This window comes from Pleurodeles waltl, chromosome 2_1 (genome assembly GCF_031143425.1).
Source record: "Pleurodeles waltl isolate 20211129_DDA chromosome 2_1, aPleWal1.hap1.20221129, whole genome shotgun sequence".
Taxonomy (NCBI): Eukaryota; Metazoa; Chordata; class Amphibia; order Caudata; family Salamandridae; genus Pleurodeles; species Pleurodeles waltl.
The window spans coordinates 98,226,228-98,242,456 of record NC_090438.1 but is presented as its reverse complement, the minus strand read 5'-3'; the positions used below and the strand labels follow the sequence as shown (position 1 = coordinate 98,242,456).

Genomic DNA, 16,229 nt, shown 5'->3' with positions numbered 1-16,229 from the left:
GTTCTGTATACGCTGCATTTTTTTCTGGAGCTTGGCCGTGGTTCCCACGTAGAGTGTGTTGCTGTAGTCCAGTCTGCTGCGGACGAGAGAGTGGGTGACCGTCCTTCTGGTTTCGGTGGGGATCCATCTGAAGATCTTGCGGAGCATGCGGAGGGTGTTAAAGCAGGAAGATGAGACGGCATTGACTTGCTGGGTCATGGTGAGCGCTGAGTCTAGGATGAAACCTAAGTTGTGTGCGTGGTTGGTAGGTGTTGGTGCGGTTCCTAGGGTGGCTGGCCACCAGGAGTCGTCCCATGCAGAGCGGTTGAAGCCGAGGATGAGGATCTCCGTCTTGTCCGAGTTCAGTTTTAGGCAGCTCCTCTCCATCCAGTTGGCAATGGCCTTTATTCCGTCGTGGAGATGGTTTTGGCGGTGGCCTTGGTGAGTGGGAGGATCAGCTGGGTGCTGTTGGCGGAGGAGATGATGTTGAGGTTGTGGGATCAGATGATGTTGGCGAGCTGTGCCATGTAGATGTTAAAAAGGGTTGGGCTGAGTGAGGATCGCCGCAGATGGTCTTGGTGGCTTCAGAAAGGAAAGGGAGAGATGGAGGCGGACTCTCTGGGTTCTGCTGGAGAGGAAGATGTGATCCAGTCCAGGGTTTCGTGGCGGATCCCTGTGTCATGGAGGAGTGTGCAGAGGGTGTGGTGACAGACGGTGTCGAAGGCAGCCGAGAGGTCTAGAAGGATGAGGGCCACAGTTTCGCCTTTGTCGAGCATGGTCCTGATGTCGTTGGTTGCAGCGATGAGGGCGGTGTCGGTACTGTGGTTCCTACAGAACCGGATTGAGAGGTGTCCAGCATGTTGTTGTCTTCCAGGAAGCGGGTCAGTTGGCCGTTGACGATCTTCTCGATGACCTTCGCCGGGAAGGGGAGGAGAGAGATGCACTGGTAGTTCTTGAGATCTTCGGGATCCGCTTTGGGTTTCTTTAGTGGGGCATTGACTTCAGCGTGCTTCCAACTCTCCGGGAAGGTGGCGGTCTCGAAGGAACTGTTGACGACCATACGGAGTTGGGGGGCGATGATGGGGCTTGCTTTGTTGAAGACATGGTGGGGGCAAGGGTCGGAGGGTGATCCGGAGTGGATGGTGCTCATGGTTTTGATGGTGTTCTCGTCGCTGATGTGGGTCCAGGAGAGCAGGAGGTTTGTGTGGCTGGGTGCGTTTGCGATTGTGGTTGTTGAGGTGCTGAAGCTGTTGTAGCTGTCCGTGATCTTGCGGTGGAAGAAGGTGGAGTCACAGAGGTCTTGCGAGGGAGAGGGGTCGATGGAGCAGGACCTGGGGTTGGCAAGTTCCTTGACGATGTTGAAAAGCTCTTTGCTGTTGTGCGCATTGTTGTTGTTGCGCTCCTTGTAGAAGGATCTCTTGGTAGTCCGGATTAGCTGGTGGTGCTTGCGGATGGCTGTCTTGAGGGCGGTGTGGTTGCTCTCTGTTTGTTCGTGGTGCTACTTCTTCTCGATTTTTCGGCACTCCCGCTTGGAGGCCTGAAGGTCGGCAGTGAACCAGATGGCCTTAGTGCTGGTGCGGTTGTTGGAGGGTTTCCTGATTGGGGCGAGGGTGTTGGCGCAGTCGTCTATCCATTGTCTGAGGTTGAGGGCGGCTGTGTTGGGGTCGGTGGTGATGGGCGGCGAGGGTGGAGATTAGCTGGTCTTCAGTGATCTTGTTCCAGCTGCGGCGGGGGATCTGTTGTGAGTGGTGGTGTGTGGCAGGTTTCTGGAAGGTGAAGTGGACGCAGTGGTGGTGGGGCCAGTGGAGTTCGGTGGTATGGCTGAAGGTGACGTGGCTGCTGGTGGAGAAGACTGGGTCGAGTGTGTGGCCGGCGGAGTGGGTGGGCGTCGTGACAAGTTGCTTGAGACCAAGGTTGGCGATCAAGGCGGTGGAGTTGCTGTCGTTGGCGTTCTTGAGGTGGAAATTCAGGTCGCCAAGGAGGATGTACTCTGTAGAGGCAAGGGCGTGGGTGCTGATTAAGTCAGCGATGGAGTCACTGAACTGTGGCCAGGGAGCCTGTAGACTAGGGTTCCTCTGAGGGTGGTGTTGGCGTTGATGTAAATCTGGAAATGTAAGTGCTCAGCGGCATCAAGGGTGTCATCAGTGTTGGTCGAGATTCTGACGGTGTTCTTGTGGTCTATGGCGATCCTTCCTCCTGGTCTGTTGGTGCGGTCTCTGCGGGTGATCTTATAGTCTTCAGGGATGGCTATGGCGATGTCTGGTTCCGAGGAGGGGTTCATCCAAGTTTCGGTGAGGAAGGCGGGGTCTGGGGAAGATGAAGTGAGTAGGTCCCAGAGTTCGACGGCATGCTTGTGGGCGGAGCGGGTGTTGAGGAAGATGCAGCTGAAGTGGTTGCATTTGGTTCTGGTGTGATGTTTGGCGGCAGGAGAAGCTGCAGTTCCGGCAGGAGAAGGGTCCGTGGGTGATCTTTGGGGTGGCTTGGAAGCAGGTGGCACAGCTGCCTGTGTTGAGGGCGAGGAGGTCGTTGGCACTGTAGCAGCGTCGGGGATTAGGGGAGCTGGGGGTCTGGCGCTAAGCGTGGTCCAGGCGCAGACGGGCTTGCCTCTGGCGTGCCAGCGGTGCGCCAGCCCGCTGCGATACACCTAGTAGTCTCAATAGCAGCAATGACAACCTGGACACAACCACGCTCACTCTGCAACTGCACACACTGAGACCACCCTGGTCTTTCTCCCAATAGCGCCCTGCCCCCCAACTCGCTCCTCAAACCCCCACCCAGTTTTTCTCTTCCCCACAGTTCAGGAACACGCGGTACAACATCCAGGACAGCTAGGTGACCTCTTCGCCCACCCTGGTAACCCCCGCAGGTGGCTCACCCGCTCTCTAGGCACTCTTGAGCACTGCCTGCTCTCATTGTCACCCCAATGCCCAACATGGATATACGTAAAGCTTGCGCTGTTCAACCTCGTGTTACTGATTATTGTAAACCGCAATAAAAACACCTTGTTAATAAATACTAACCACTTAAGTTAATGTATTCCTACTCAAAACTCTAGGTTAAATGCCGAGATCTCAAGATCACAAACTTTACAAGTTTAACACAAGTAATTTACTTCCATCCCTTGCTTCTGGAGTGAAGTGCTATTCCTTTTTACTTCCATCCCTTGCTTCTGGAGTGAAGTGCTATTCCTTTTTACTTCCATCCCTTGCTTCTGGAGTGAAGTGCTATTCCTTTTTACTTCCATCCCTTGCTTCTGGAGTGAAGTGCTATTCCTCGCAAAGTGTTTCAAGGCCTCACCAGAGGTTGTAAGCGCTTGCTAAATACAATTCACAAATTAGAATCATCTAAGCGCCAAGTCAGTGACACAAATCAGGCAAAGGCGTGCAACAACGTTACAGACAATAACCTGCTGGAGGACTGGCTTTTCTGCCCTGGAACAGGGACAGCACATTCCCGCAGGGAATGAGATGTTCGGATAAGAAACACAGAAACAAACAGTTGTAAATAATAATTAATCTACTTCAACGGCCTGCAGGCAAAAGGTCCTGGAGTGAAGTCGGCATGGTAACGCTGCATCACGTCTCGCACGTTGTGTCCCTTCACCTCAGGTGTATCTTTGGATTACGTTATCACATTTTAGCAGTTTCCACTATCACATACAATAATTGTTAACAGATAAAATAGAGTCTTCGCTGCAGACCGACCTCCGGCGCACATCATACACGCACCTCTCTGCCCAGCCTTCCTTCGAAAGACAGCGCGGGGTTTTTAGTGGGAGGGGTTACCCTTATTTAGATTTTCTATTGTTGTGTCTTAAAGGGAACAGATGTCCAGGCACCACTGACGCTTGGAGGGGTGTCTGGCAACAAGCTCAAACGCTTTCTCAACTGGAATTAAGGAGAGGTTGCTTGGCCGAGGGCCGCCTGCAGGTCGGATGAATCCAGCGCCTTTTTCTCTCACATAAGTAGTCAGCCTACGGACTGGTTTTGTACCTGCACGTTTTACGGAGGTGCGCATCGTGGCAACGGAGGGTGCAAGTGGTGCGGAATCAGGTTCTGCGCAGGTTTGTGTCTGACGTACAACTAGAGGCTGCATAGGGGAGTGGCAGTGTGGGGTACACTCCGAGCTGGTAAAGCCCGCCAACATTCCCAGCGGGTTTTCACACCCATTTTACACACCTCCACTAAGTGGCAAAAAGGAGAAGTGTGCACTTTGGGTGTGAAAAAAAACCCCTAACACCTCTGTATTTATTTTCAAAGGGGGTAGGGCAGTTATTTCTACTTATTTAAATATTTGTCATGTGGAGTTTAAAAAAGGACTTAAACGTGCAAATTCATGTTTCCACTTACACCAGAGATTTCTTCACGATGCGGACAATCCTTAAGCGTAGGTGTAGGGCAGTAATTGTAAACATGGAAATTACCCTAGTTGCTTGTCTGTAACAATAGTTTTGCCGCTTCAAATAACTTACATTCAAGTGCTGAGCCTTATTCTGCCATCTAGTGGCTGGGTCTGAAAGCGCACCGCCAATTCCAAATGTGTGGACGGCGACCAAGTGGAGTTGGAATGAGGGACACCGTCCTCGATGTGAGAGCTAGGGGCTAAAGACTGACACACAACTGTACCAGGAACAGCAGTGCCTTTGAGGAAACTGACACATTAGAAATCAATGACGTTTTCAATCAGTGGTAACTTTTGATTTCACACCATCAGCTCACACCTGGCCTTCTGCCTCTGTTACTGTACAAAGCAAATTATTAGATTTAAAAACGGATGCTTGTACCATTCTTTAGTTGGGTTGGTGGGGCACAGAATGATAAAAAAAAAAAGATCCGTTCTACTCCTGCGTTTCTCGGGCGCCTTCCTGCAACCCGCTGCCAGCTCTGAAAGCTGCTCCCAGCCTCCAATTCTGAAGACATGAACTGCCATTCTTTTACTCATGGCATCCAACTACTCCTGACTGTTTTATGTTACTTCTACACAGACTTGGTTGACGTTAAAAACAAAAATCAAGAGCGGCGATACTCCGTGTTCAAACATAGCTAGGCTTGGCAGAAATCTTTATTACGCTGGCGAAGTTTGCGTAATTCCCGGCGTTTTAGTTACAAGTATTTTTTCACACCAGAGACTTATTCATGCAGAATCTCTCTTCCCAAGAGATACTTTCTGGTCGAAGAAAAACATCTCCTGCAGGTATCTTATAGGGCTTTTTCTCTCTCTTCTTCTTTTTTTTTTTTTTAAGCAAGAAGTGCTTGTTGCATGAAAAACGTCAAGAAAGATACCAGTCAATATCAGTTTGCTCTAAACGCACACGTTTATACATTTTTTATGGAACACAGCCATAAAATAAATACACAATTATTCTTTAAAAAACTCCCTTCACCGACAGAAAACACCATTTCACTTCAAAATATTCCACCCAACTGTAAAAAAATCACGAACCATAACACTGGTTTTATGCCCCATGTTCATCTGAACTAATATTATATATATATCCATGCTCTGCTCATAAACGAACATCAAAGGTAGGGACGGTGGAGTAGCTCCAAAAATACTGCGCCCCCACTGCTAATGCTGTAGTATGGGCAGCTCGAGCCGGGGCACCGGAGGAGGGTGCGGTCTGCAGCACATAAAGCTACCCACTGGAAACTATTTAGGTACCATCGTACCGTCTGCACCGCATAAAACACTATCACCTATTTAGGTACAACTGCACAGTCTGCAGAGCCTACAATTCTACCCGCTAGAAACTATTACGATGCAATCGTACAGTCTGCACTCTATAAACTCAACTCATGTCTAGCCGGCTTTGAAATACGCCCACTAAAAGAACACTGCACTGAAGCACACTCCCGTCCTTGCTCTCACTGATACTTGAAGGCCAAGTACAGATCCTTGAAGGATGCCCTCAGCTTACGATGGGGGGGGGGGGGGGGGGGGGGGGGGCGGGGGGTGTCCACTACGGTAAACAGTTTCGGGAAGGTCTGCAATATGTAGAATATGTGCTAAAAGAATCTAAGCCAGGAGTGGGGAAGCCCTTGTTACACGGGGAACAGCTTGACCTAGACAGTGTTTTGGGCAGAAACCATTGTGTCCTGCTAGAGCGGGTGACCCTGGAACCTGTAGTCCTGGACTCTGCTCCTGGTCTGTGCCATTGACTGGAAACAGTGATTCTAGGCAGACGGCTAATCTCCCAGTGCACACAACGCAAACATATCTACCGTATGAAATGTGTAGCGCAAATACCTCCAGGCCCACTTGATGCTTGCAGTCACCAGCTGTTGACGTGCAGCACACTGCTGACCTCCCTCTGTGTAACCACCGAAACATCAGCACAAGGCCTCTAAAATACTGTGAACCTTAGTGTGACGGGGGTACTCGTGGAAGATATAGGAGGCAGCATTAAGATTACCATCCGGGCCCTCCTGTGCGGGACCAACCATCACTAAGAGGGTAGACAGACCAAAGTGCGGTGTCTCACCCAAGTTTCCCATACACTCCTTTACATGGCACATACTAGAATCCCCTGCGTGTCCTTGAACGTATGTGCCTGCTGTAACATCTGTGCTCCGTTGCAAACAGCCACACACGCCGTGTGTGCTTGTTCAGGGTGAGACAGGCACTGCTGACTTGCTTGGCTGTGATCTTTCCTTATCTCGGCTCATAGAGGCACACAGAGCACGTCTACTCATTGATCATAGGCTCTGAAAGAAGCTGGGAGGATGCTTGCGAAGTGTCTGTCTGCCCCCCTCAATGCGCGGGGTGATAAGCACACAGTCTGTATAGTCAAGACTCCCTTCGGGTCCTAGGCATCGTTAAGGAGAGCAATAATATTTTACAACCGGATGCCACGGTGCAGAAAGCATTAGGGGTGACCCGAGCAGAGCCGGCAGGCGGCCTCTGCCTCCATCAATCATCCCCAACAGGGCTCAATGAATCCCCTGCCCTGCTGGGCGACAGTTCCTCGGATCTGTTTTATGGCTCACGCTTCCCTCTCTCCCCTCCACTCCTCCTTGTCCGAGCACAGAGCAGGAAGTCCTCCTGCCTTCACACAAGCCTGTCATTTGCTTGTCACCTGGAGCAGGGAGCCCTCTGGGGCCATATATCACAAGGCTTGAGTCTGGGCTCCCTGGAGCTTAGCCTGAAGGATTCCTCCTTCATTGTGTCCGAAGAAAAATCCCATAGCTAAAGTTTAATGCTCATAAGAACAGTTCTTTGGTCACACTACAGGAGACAAACAGCCAAAATAAATAAACATCACAAGGTCTGCCAAAGAACTGTACAACAAGATACGATCTGCCTTGCAAGACTTTGCGTTAATGTTTATACTGAGTAATAAGAAAACAGGATGCTATACAAACTGATACTCAATCATTAGAACGCCTAACCAGATAGTGCTGGCTATCTATTTCACACAAACTTATTTCTAGTCATTTTATTTATTTTTAATTACCATTTCTAGGAATTTTACGAATGCACTCGCCAAACATAATACGGTTACATCTCTGGCATCTTACCATCTACATAACTAATTGGCAACTAAGTCACTGGAAAGCAGCAACCTTTCCCCGATTTACATTGTTGTGAATGGAAAAAATACCCCACATTTCCTCGTTGTTACTTGTCTTCTACTTTTTCAAAAAGGTGGGGGGGGGGGGGTGCACTGTAGGTGCCCTTTCTCAAGAAATATTAATATTCAGTGTTTTACTTCTATGCAGTGCTTAATTTGTAAATGAAAAGGAGCCGGTGCTCAAAGCCCTTCTATTAAACACGAGGCTGCTGTAATTAAATCTGCCAGCACTGAATACCGAAGCAGCTTAATCCTGAAGCCATCTCGGGCCTCTTCAATCCATTTACGGCCACCCCTGTCCCCTCAGCTCATCCTGCAACTTTTTACTTTCACCATTTATGACGCTTTTTCGTTTTTCTCTTCCTCCGTCTTTCCCATATGTGTCTTCTGCTCGCAGCAAATGTTGAGGCAGAAGAATATGCCCCGGCCCTCAAAAATAAGTGCCGGTGCTCAGCACCGGACACAACAAGCACTGCTTCTATGGTGTTGTGCACAGTGAACAACGACTGTTCATCAGTGGCAGACTTGTGAGCTCTACTTTTCAATAGATCACATATGGTTTTTCACTTCTAGGGAGTGACTATGGGTGATAACTTCCTAAAGACTGGGAGATTGTTCTTAAAAATGCCTCCTCTTGTTCGTTCTGTTCTAGGTGTTCACGACAGGGATCAGAATAACGCCCTCATACTGGCCAAACGCATTACAGGTATACGTGCAAAGAGTGTATGTTTATATATGGACATGATGTTAACTTACCAAGTGAACTACAAAACACTGCTTCTAGAACAAGTCTCTTAAATCCTGTAAAATGTTTCCAGCCCTGAGAAAGTCTAAAGGACAAAACACCTGTCAGCTATTTTCTCTTTTTCTTTAGGCTTTATTTATGCATATAAAAATAAAATTGCTTTCCCAATTTTAAAACTAAATGAATGCAGGACTGCAGTAAAATTAAACTCAAACAAGTATTTTCCCAGTACTTTACTTAAGAGAGACAAACGAGTTACTTACCTTCGGTAACGATTTTTCTGGTGGATACATTAGCTACCTGTGGATTCCTCACCTAATGAATACTCCCATGGCGCCAGCCTTCGACGGAAATCTTCTTCCTAGCTTCTGCACGTCGACGAGGACGTCACTCTAGCCCGCGCGACGCCATCTGACGTCATACAGGCAATAAGAGGTCCTCGCCGACGTCAGTACCAACATTTTTTTACGTGCATGAGAATAATAACCCAGTGCAATGAAAGAGCAAGGCAACATCCCATAACATTGTAAATCACACAACATTGCAATAAAATGGCTGTAGATTTAATATAACTCTCCTTCTTTTTTTTTTTTTTAAACAAACAAACAAATATATGCAAATCATGTATATACAAAAAGATATATATATATATATATATATATATATAAATAAGTATCCATATATACAACATCTATTGCAGTCTTGAAGACCAAGAGGAGCGCACTCAAAGATTACTTGGTAAGACCAGAAAGGCAACGGGGAGGCGGGTGGGACCGTGAGGAATCCACAGATAGCTAATGTATCCACCAGAAAAGTCGTTACCGAAGGTAAGTAACTCGTTCTTCTGATGGATACAACTACCTGTGGATTCCTCACCTAATGAATAGAGTCCCAAAGCAGTACCACGCCCGGTGGTGGGTGCCGAAATGGTCAAACCAAGAAATCCTGCAGCACTGACTGTGCAAAATGACCGTCCCTTCTGACCTCAGAGTCCAGACAGTAATGTTTCGCAAAAGTGTGAAGGGACGACCAAGTTGCGGCCTTGCAGATGTCGACCACAGGAACACCCCTGGCCAAGGCCGAAGTGGCCGACTTAGCTCTGGTGGAATGAGCTCTAATGCCATCAGGAGGATCCTTCTTTGCCAAAGAGTAACAGATTTTAATGCAAAGAACAACCCACCTGGAGAGTGTTCTCTTGTGGACTGCCTTTCCTCTCCTCTTGCCCACGTATCCGATGAACAGCTGATCCTCCAGCCTGAAATCCTTCGTTCTATCAATGAAGAAGCTTAACGCCCTCTTTGGGTCCAAGCGATGTAGTCTCTCTTCCTCCTTAGAAGGATGAGGCGGAGGATAGAACGTGGACAAAGTCATTGTCTGGGCCAAATGGAAAGGTGAAACAACCTTCGGGAGGAAAGCAGCCTTGGTCCTCAACACCACCTTATCCCCATAAAAAGTTGTATAAGGGGGTTTTACCGATAAGGCTTGCAACTCACTCACTCTCCTTGCAGATGTTATAGCCACCAGGAAGACTGTTTTAATAACTAAATACCTTAAGAGGCAAGAATGCATAGGCTCAAAAGGGGACCCCATAAGGAAAGTAAGGACCAAGGACAAATCCCATTGAGGCATAACAAATGGTTTTGGAGGATATTTATTTAGAAGACCTTTCAAGAATCTGAGAACAATAGGGGATTTAAATAACGATGGTTGGTCTAGAAGACAAATGAAGGCTAACAAAGCCGACAAATAACCCTTAATGGTAGCCACTGCACAACCTTTCTGCGCTAGAGACAGAGCAAAAGACAAAACGTCCGACAGATGAGCATGTAAGGGATAAATCTGTCTCTCTCCACACCACATAACAAATTTAGACCACCTATTAGCGTAGATAGATTTAGTGGAGTGTCGCCTGGCCGCTAATATAACATCCACTACATCAGGCGGGAGAGAGAAGGAACTCAGGTTGCCCCGTTCAATCTTCAGGCATGTAGGTGTAGACTCTTGAGGTTGGGGTGTAAAACCTGCCCCTGCGACTGCGAGAGGAGGTCTGCTCTGAGAGGGAGACGGAGCGGAGGGCACAGCGAGAGTTGGAGAAGGTCGGAGTACCACACCCTCTTTGGCCAATCCGGAGCTATTAAGATGACTTGGGCCCGGTCTTGGCGAATCTTCCTCAACACTCGAGGAATCAAGGGTATGGGGGGAAACGCGTAAAGACACTGGTCGCACCAGGTTATCAGAAACGCGTCCCCCAATGCTCCCTGCACCGGATACTGGAGGCTGCAGAATAACGGACAATGCGCGTTCTCCAGAGTGGCAAACAGATCTATCCGAGGAAACCCCCACATCTGGAAGATTAAACGGACTTGATCTGGATGGAGACGCCACTCGTGGTTGGCCGAGAATTGGCGACTGAGACTGTCCGCACGTACATTCAAGACCCCGGCCAGATGATTTGCTACCAAGCAAATCTGATGGTCCTTTGCCCAGGACCATAGTCGAAGAGCTTCTCTGCAGAGAAGGTACGACCCTACTCCTCCCTGTTTGTTTATGTACCACATCGTGGTAGTATTGTCCGTCAGGACCTGTACCGACTGACCACGAAGGGAAGGGAGGAAGGCCTTGAGAGCCAGACGTACAGCCCGTAACTCTAACAGATTGATATGAAACATCTGTTCCTCTGGAGACCAAAGTCCTTTGATCTCCAGATCCCCCAGATGAGCTCCCCACCCTAGAGTGGAAGCATCCGTTATGACCGTGGCCACTGGTGGCGACTGCGCGAACGGCTTTCCTTGTGAAAGATTGTTGCTCGCAATCCACCACTTCAAGTCCACAGCAGCATCTCTGGAGATCTTGACCGCACCTTCTAGATCTCCTTTGTGTTGAGACCACTGCCTTCGGAGGCACCACTGAAGAGCCCTCATGTGCCAGCGAGCATGCGTGACCAACAGTATGCAGGAGGCAAACAGACCGAGCAGACGAAGGACCTGGAGGACTGGAATGACCGCTCCACCTTGAAACATTGGAACCAACGCCTGAATGTCTTGAATCCGCTGAGGCGGAGGAAAGGCTCGATTCAATGTTGTATCCAGTACTGCCCCTATGAACAGGAGGCGCTGAGAGGGCTCCAGGTGAGATTTGGGCACGTTCACCGAAAAGCCCAGGTCGAACAACAACTGGGTTGTTGACTGCAGATGATGCAACACAAGCTCCGGAGACTTGGCTTTGATCAACCAGTCGTCCAAGTAAGGGAATACTGCTATCCCCTTCCTTCTGAGCTCTGCCGCAACCACCGACATCACCTTCGTGAAAACTCGAGGTGCTGAAGTAAGACCAAACGGGAGGACCGCAAACTGATAGTGCTGCGACCCTACCACAAACCGGAGATACTTCCTGTGCGACTTGAGTATCGGGATATGAAAATAAGCGTCCTGCAAGTCGACAGACACCATCCAATCTTCTTTGATCAACGCCAAAAGCACCTGTGCTAGGGTCAGCATCTTGAACTTTTCCTGTTTGAGGAACCAATTCAAGATCCTCAGATCCAGGATCGGTCTCAACCGACCATCCTTCTTGGGAATCAGGAAGTACCTTGAGTAACAACCTCGACCCCTTTCCTGCTCTGGGACCAACTCCACCGCGCCCTTTGAAAGGAGGACTTGAACCTCCTGTTCTAGCAACAGGAGGTGTTCTTCTGAACAATAAGATGGGCGGGGCGGGATGGGGGTCGGAAACTCCCGAAAGGAAAGGGTGTAGCCTTTTCCCACAACACTGATAACCCAAGTGTCCGTTGTAATAGTCTCCCACTTGTGGAGAAAATGCTGTAACCTTCCCCCTACAGGAGAGGAGTGAGTGGGAAATGGTGGAAGCCTAAGGCTGCTTTCCCTGCTGCACCCCTCCAGAGGACGAGGGAGAGGCAGAGTGCTGTTGAGAGGCTCCTCTGGTGCGGGCCCTACCTCTCCCTCTAAATGATCTATAGGGGTGGGAAGAGGCGGGTTGCTGGAATCTCCCCCGAAAGGAAGAGGAGGAAGAGCCACGCCCAAATCCACAAAACCTCCTGAAAAACCTGGAAGAGGCAGAGGAAGAAGGAGCTTGCAGCCCTAACGATTTGGCTGTGGCCCTGCTCTCTTTAAATCGCTCCAAGGCCGAATCTGCCTTGGCTCCAAACAGTTTGTCCCCATCAAACGGGAGGTCCAATAGGGTCGACTGCACGTCCGCAGAAAACCCTGAATTACGGAGCCAGGCCTGTCTCCTTGCCACCACAGCCGTGCCCATCGCCCTAGCCACCGAGTCAGTCGTGTCCAGCCCAGACTGGATAATCTGGGTTGCGGCAGCCTGGGCGTCCGAGACAACATCCAAGAGTCCCTGGGGAAGCTCCGTAAATGAAGATGAAATATCGTCCATAAGAGCATGGATGTATCTCCCCAGAATGTAAGTTGCGTTGGTGTCCTTCAACGCCAAACTGCAAGATGAAAATATTTTCTTGGATTGTGCATCCAGCTTCTTGGAGTCCCTGTCTCCAGGTACCGTCGGGAAAGATCCAGGGCGCTGACTTCGATGAACAGGAGGCTTGCACCACCAAGCTCTCCGGCGTAGGGTGTCTAGAAAGAAAGCCAGGGTCAGATGGGGCAGCTCGATATCTCCTGGCCACAGCCCTATGAACCGCCGAGGAAGATACTGGCTTCTTCCACACCTCTAACACCGGATCAAGCAAAGCCTCATTAAACGTCAAGAGAGGCTCCGCTGCAGCAGAGGCCGGATGCAATTCCTCCGTCAATAAATTCTGCTTCGCCTCTGCCACCGGCAAAGGCAGGTTCAGAAAGTTAGCTGCCTTCCTTACCACAGCGTGAAAGGTAGCAGCCTCCTCCGTATACTCCCCTGGAGATGAAAGGTCCCACTTAGGGGAAGTATCCAGCCCACTGGCCGTATCCAGACCATGCAATTCATCGCCAGAGTCCTCAACCTCTCCTTCCTCCAGGACTCGTTGGTACTCCTGCTCTTCCAAAAGACGGAGAGCACGCCTCCTCGAATGTAGTCTCTGCTCGATACGCGGAGTCGACATGGCCTCCGCCGAAGTCGAAGATCGGCGCCGATCTCCAGCAGTATCCGACGCCGCGTCCGGCGCCACAGGCAGCTTCGGCGCCGCTGAAGGAGCAGGACGAAGAGATCTTGGAGCCGATGGACCCACCGGAGTCACAGGACGAAATCCTGACGTCGACGGGATGGAAACCTCCGGGGCCAATCCCTCTGAAGCCACCGGAGCGGCCATCGGCGCCGAGCCCACATTCCCAAAAGGGAGAAAGGGCATAAAGGGTGCCGGCCGTAGAGGCGCAGGATCACCCAATGAAAAGGCCAAAGGCCCCGAAGGACCAGCCGGAGCACCCCCTGGAGCCATCTGTTGAAAGATGGTATACATCGCATTCAGGAATGCGGTACTATCGGCTCCAGGGGTGGGAAAAGCCGGATACTGGGGTGCCTGGATCGAAGGCGACCCCGACGCCGGCCTCGACGTCTGCGACGCCGGAGACAACACCAGAGGCTGCATCACCTCAATCACAGACGCCTGTCCAAGCGAAGTCGGTGACGCCGGAGAGGGCAACGGCGTCGATGGATGCGGCGTGACAGTGGGACTGACCTCCCAAGTTCTCCGACGCCGAGCCGAAGGCGACCTCGAACGAGTCTCCTTGCTGGAATGACACTGTGAATCTCTACGGCGCCGGGAGTCTCGATGACGCCGATGAGACCTTGGCGAAGAAGACTTTTTATGATGTTTTTTCTTCGACTTCGCCATGAATAGTTTAGCCTCACGTTCTTTGAGGGCCTTCGGGTTCATGTGCTGACATGAATCGTAAGTCACAACGTCGTGGTCGGAGCTCAAACACCATAGACAGTCGGAGTGAGGATCTGTAACGGACATCTTGCCCCCACACTCTCGACAGGGCTTGAAACCCGACTTCCTCTGAGACATTATTACCGCTGAGAAGAACTTTGCAGCAGAAAATACACTGTAGCTACGAAAGTAACAGTAGCTCCCTCGAAGATAACCATTTCGAATGCACGGAAAAAAGGGAACTGACGTCGGCGAGGACCTCTTATTGCCTGTATGACGTCAGACGGCGTTGTGCGGGCTAGAATGACGTCCTCGTCGACGTGCAGAAGCTAGGAAGAAGATTTCCGTCGAAGGCTGATGCCATGGGAATATTCATTAGGTGAGGAATCCACAGGTAGTTGTATCCATCAGAATGGCTAACATATCTTTAAATATTATTGTTTTTTTCAATCACTTGTTCTTGGTGGCACCAGAGCGTTAGCCTGGTAGTTTTCCCTTATTCAAGGGTTCCAGTCACCCAAACAATCAACTTTCAACGACAAGCAAAAGAAGACGAGGGAGAGCGAGGAGAAAGAGGATCCCACTAGGAAGCCCAGGGAAAAACTAGGTTGTAAGAAGAAGGGTCAAGTTCTAATAAACCTCGGTTGAAACCAGATACATCGGAGTGTTTACTGCACAATGAGTATATAGACTGGCACCAACCAAACACCCAGAAGCGCCTCCGCATGCCAATAACTGTGTAATTCTTCATTATAAAACCAACCAGACAGCATAGTCTAAAATACCTCTTCAAAAGGATTTTCTGGTGTAGGTGAACCTGATTACTTAAAATGCCATACATGTCTCATATCTCTGAATAGGAGTATTTGGAATCGATATCACAACTTAAGAAGATGTAAAATGTTTTACTAACGCAACAAGCTTCGCATGAAAGATTAACAATGCAATTCAAATATTCTTACCTTTCCAGTCAACACTGATGGAAATTCTGCATCAAACTTGTTGCTTAAGCCAAATCTATGAATAAGGAATAAAACATAACCAACTTATTGCGACAAATCGAGCAAAGGAAGTTTAAAAAACTTCTAATCATGTAAGTGAATGACAAACTACAATACTCAGTTGGGCAAACTGCATTGCAGATTGGAAAAATACTCTGATTCATTTACATATGAAATGGTTTTCGCCAGGATGAAAACAAAAGACATTATTATTATAAATTAAAATAACCCTCATGTCTTATTGGGATACCCAAACAAACAAAATAATGATTTTTATTGTGGCTTTAGTAAAGCACGGAGTACTTAAAAAGTGTCTGCTGCAGTTCTTCACAGAGAGGCATTTTAATATTTCAATTTAGCTCTACCTACCTCATGGAGGTCTGTCACCCTACTCCACCATGTTTCAGCAGGACAGTGAAAGAAGGGAGCCAATTCAGAGTCAACAATTGGAGGTCAGAACTGCAATAACAATCCCTGAGACAATTTGAGTAAGCAGTGTGCACTTTGCTTTGCTGCAGTTTTTCACAAGTGGGCCTATGCAAGTGTGTCACCCAGCTACGCTCTATATCAGCGGGACGGTGAAGAATCACAAAAAAAGGAGGTGCCGCGTCACTGGCAACATTCTTGATTGGTGGCCCGGACTGCAAAAAAAAAAAAAAAAAAAAACACACCCTATGCCGGTGCGAATTGCACAAGTCGTGCGTGGCACTCGTGCCATCTGGCTGTTGAGTTGGAGATCCTGCCATTCACCAGATCTGTTTGGCTTAGAGCCACGGTTGATACTTTTTACATCGTGTACAAGGTTAGGTCAGGACTGCCAAACGCTCAAGCCTCCCAGACATTGCCCCGGGCAAAAAAATATTATAAGGAGCGTAAACCAACTTAAATCTGAGCACATGGGAGAGGCTCATTTGATTACGCCTATGGGAGCACAAGTGGTTTATTGCTATGATAAAGTCAAATTCAAACCTTGACCCTGTAAGAGGTGTAAGTAAGTGCCCCTTGTGGCATGGTCACCCCCTACTTTTTGCCTGATATCTAAAGCTAACTTGAATGAGTGTGTGCTGGGATCCTGTAAAACGAGGCCCCAGCACGTGTTCTTTTCCT

At 49.2% G+C, this 16,229-nt stretch overlaps 1 protein-coding gene across 1 annotated transcript in view; it reads right to left on the bottom strand.

The window, feature by feature from the left end:
• CHIC1 (cysteine rich hydrophobic domain 1) overlaps window positions 1-16,229 on the bottom strand; it is a 154,611-nt gene that overhangs the window by 118,058 nt on the left and 20,324 nt on the right. The window contains exon 2 of the mRNA XM_069210710.1: window positions 15,084-15,138. Within this exon, the coding sequence (XP_069066811.1) occupies window positions 15,084-15,138 (55 nt within the window). The remainder of the gene's footprint in view (window positions 1-15,083; window positions 15,139-16,229) is intronic.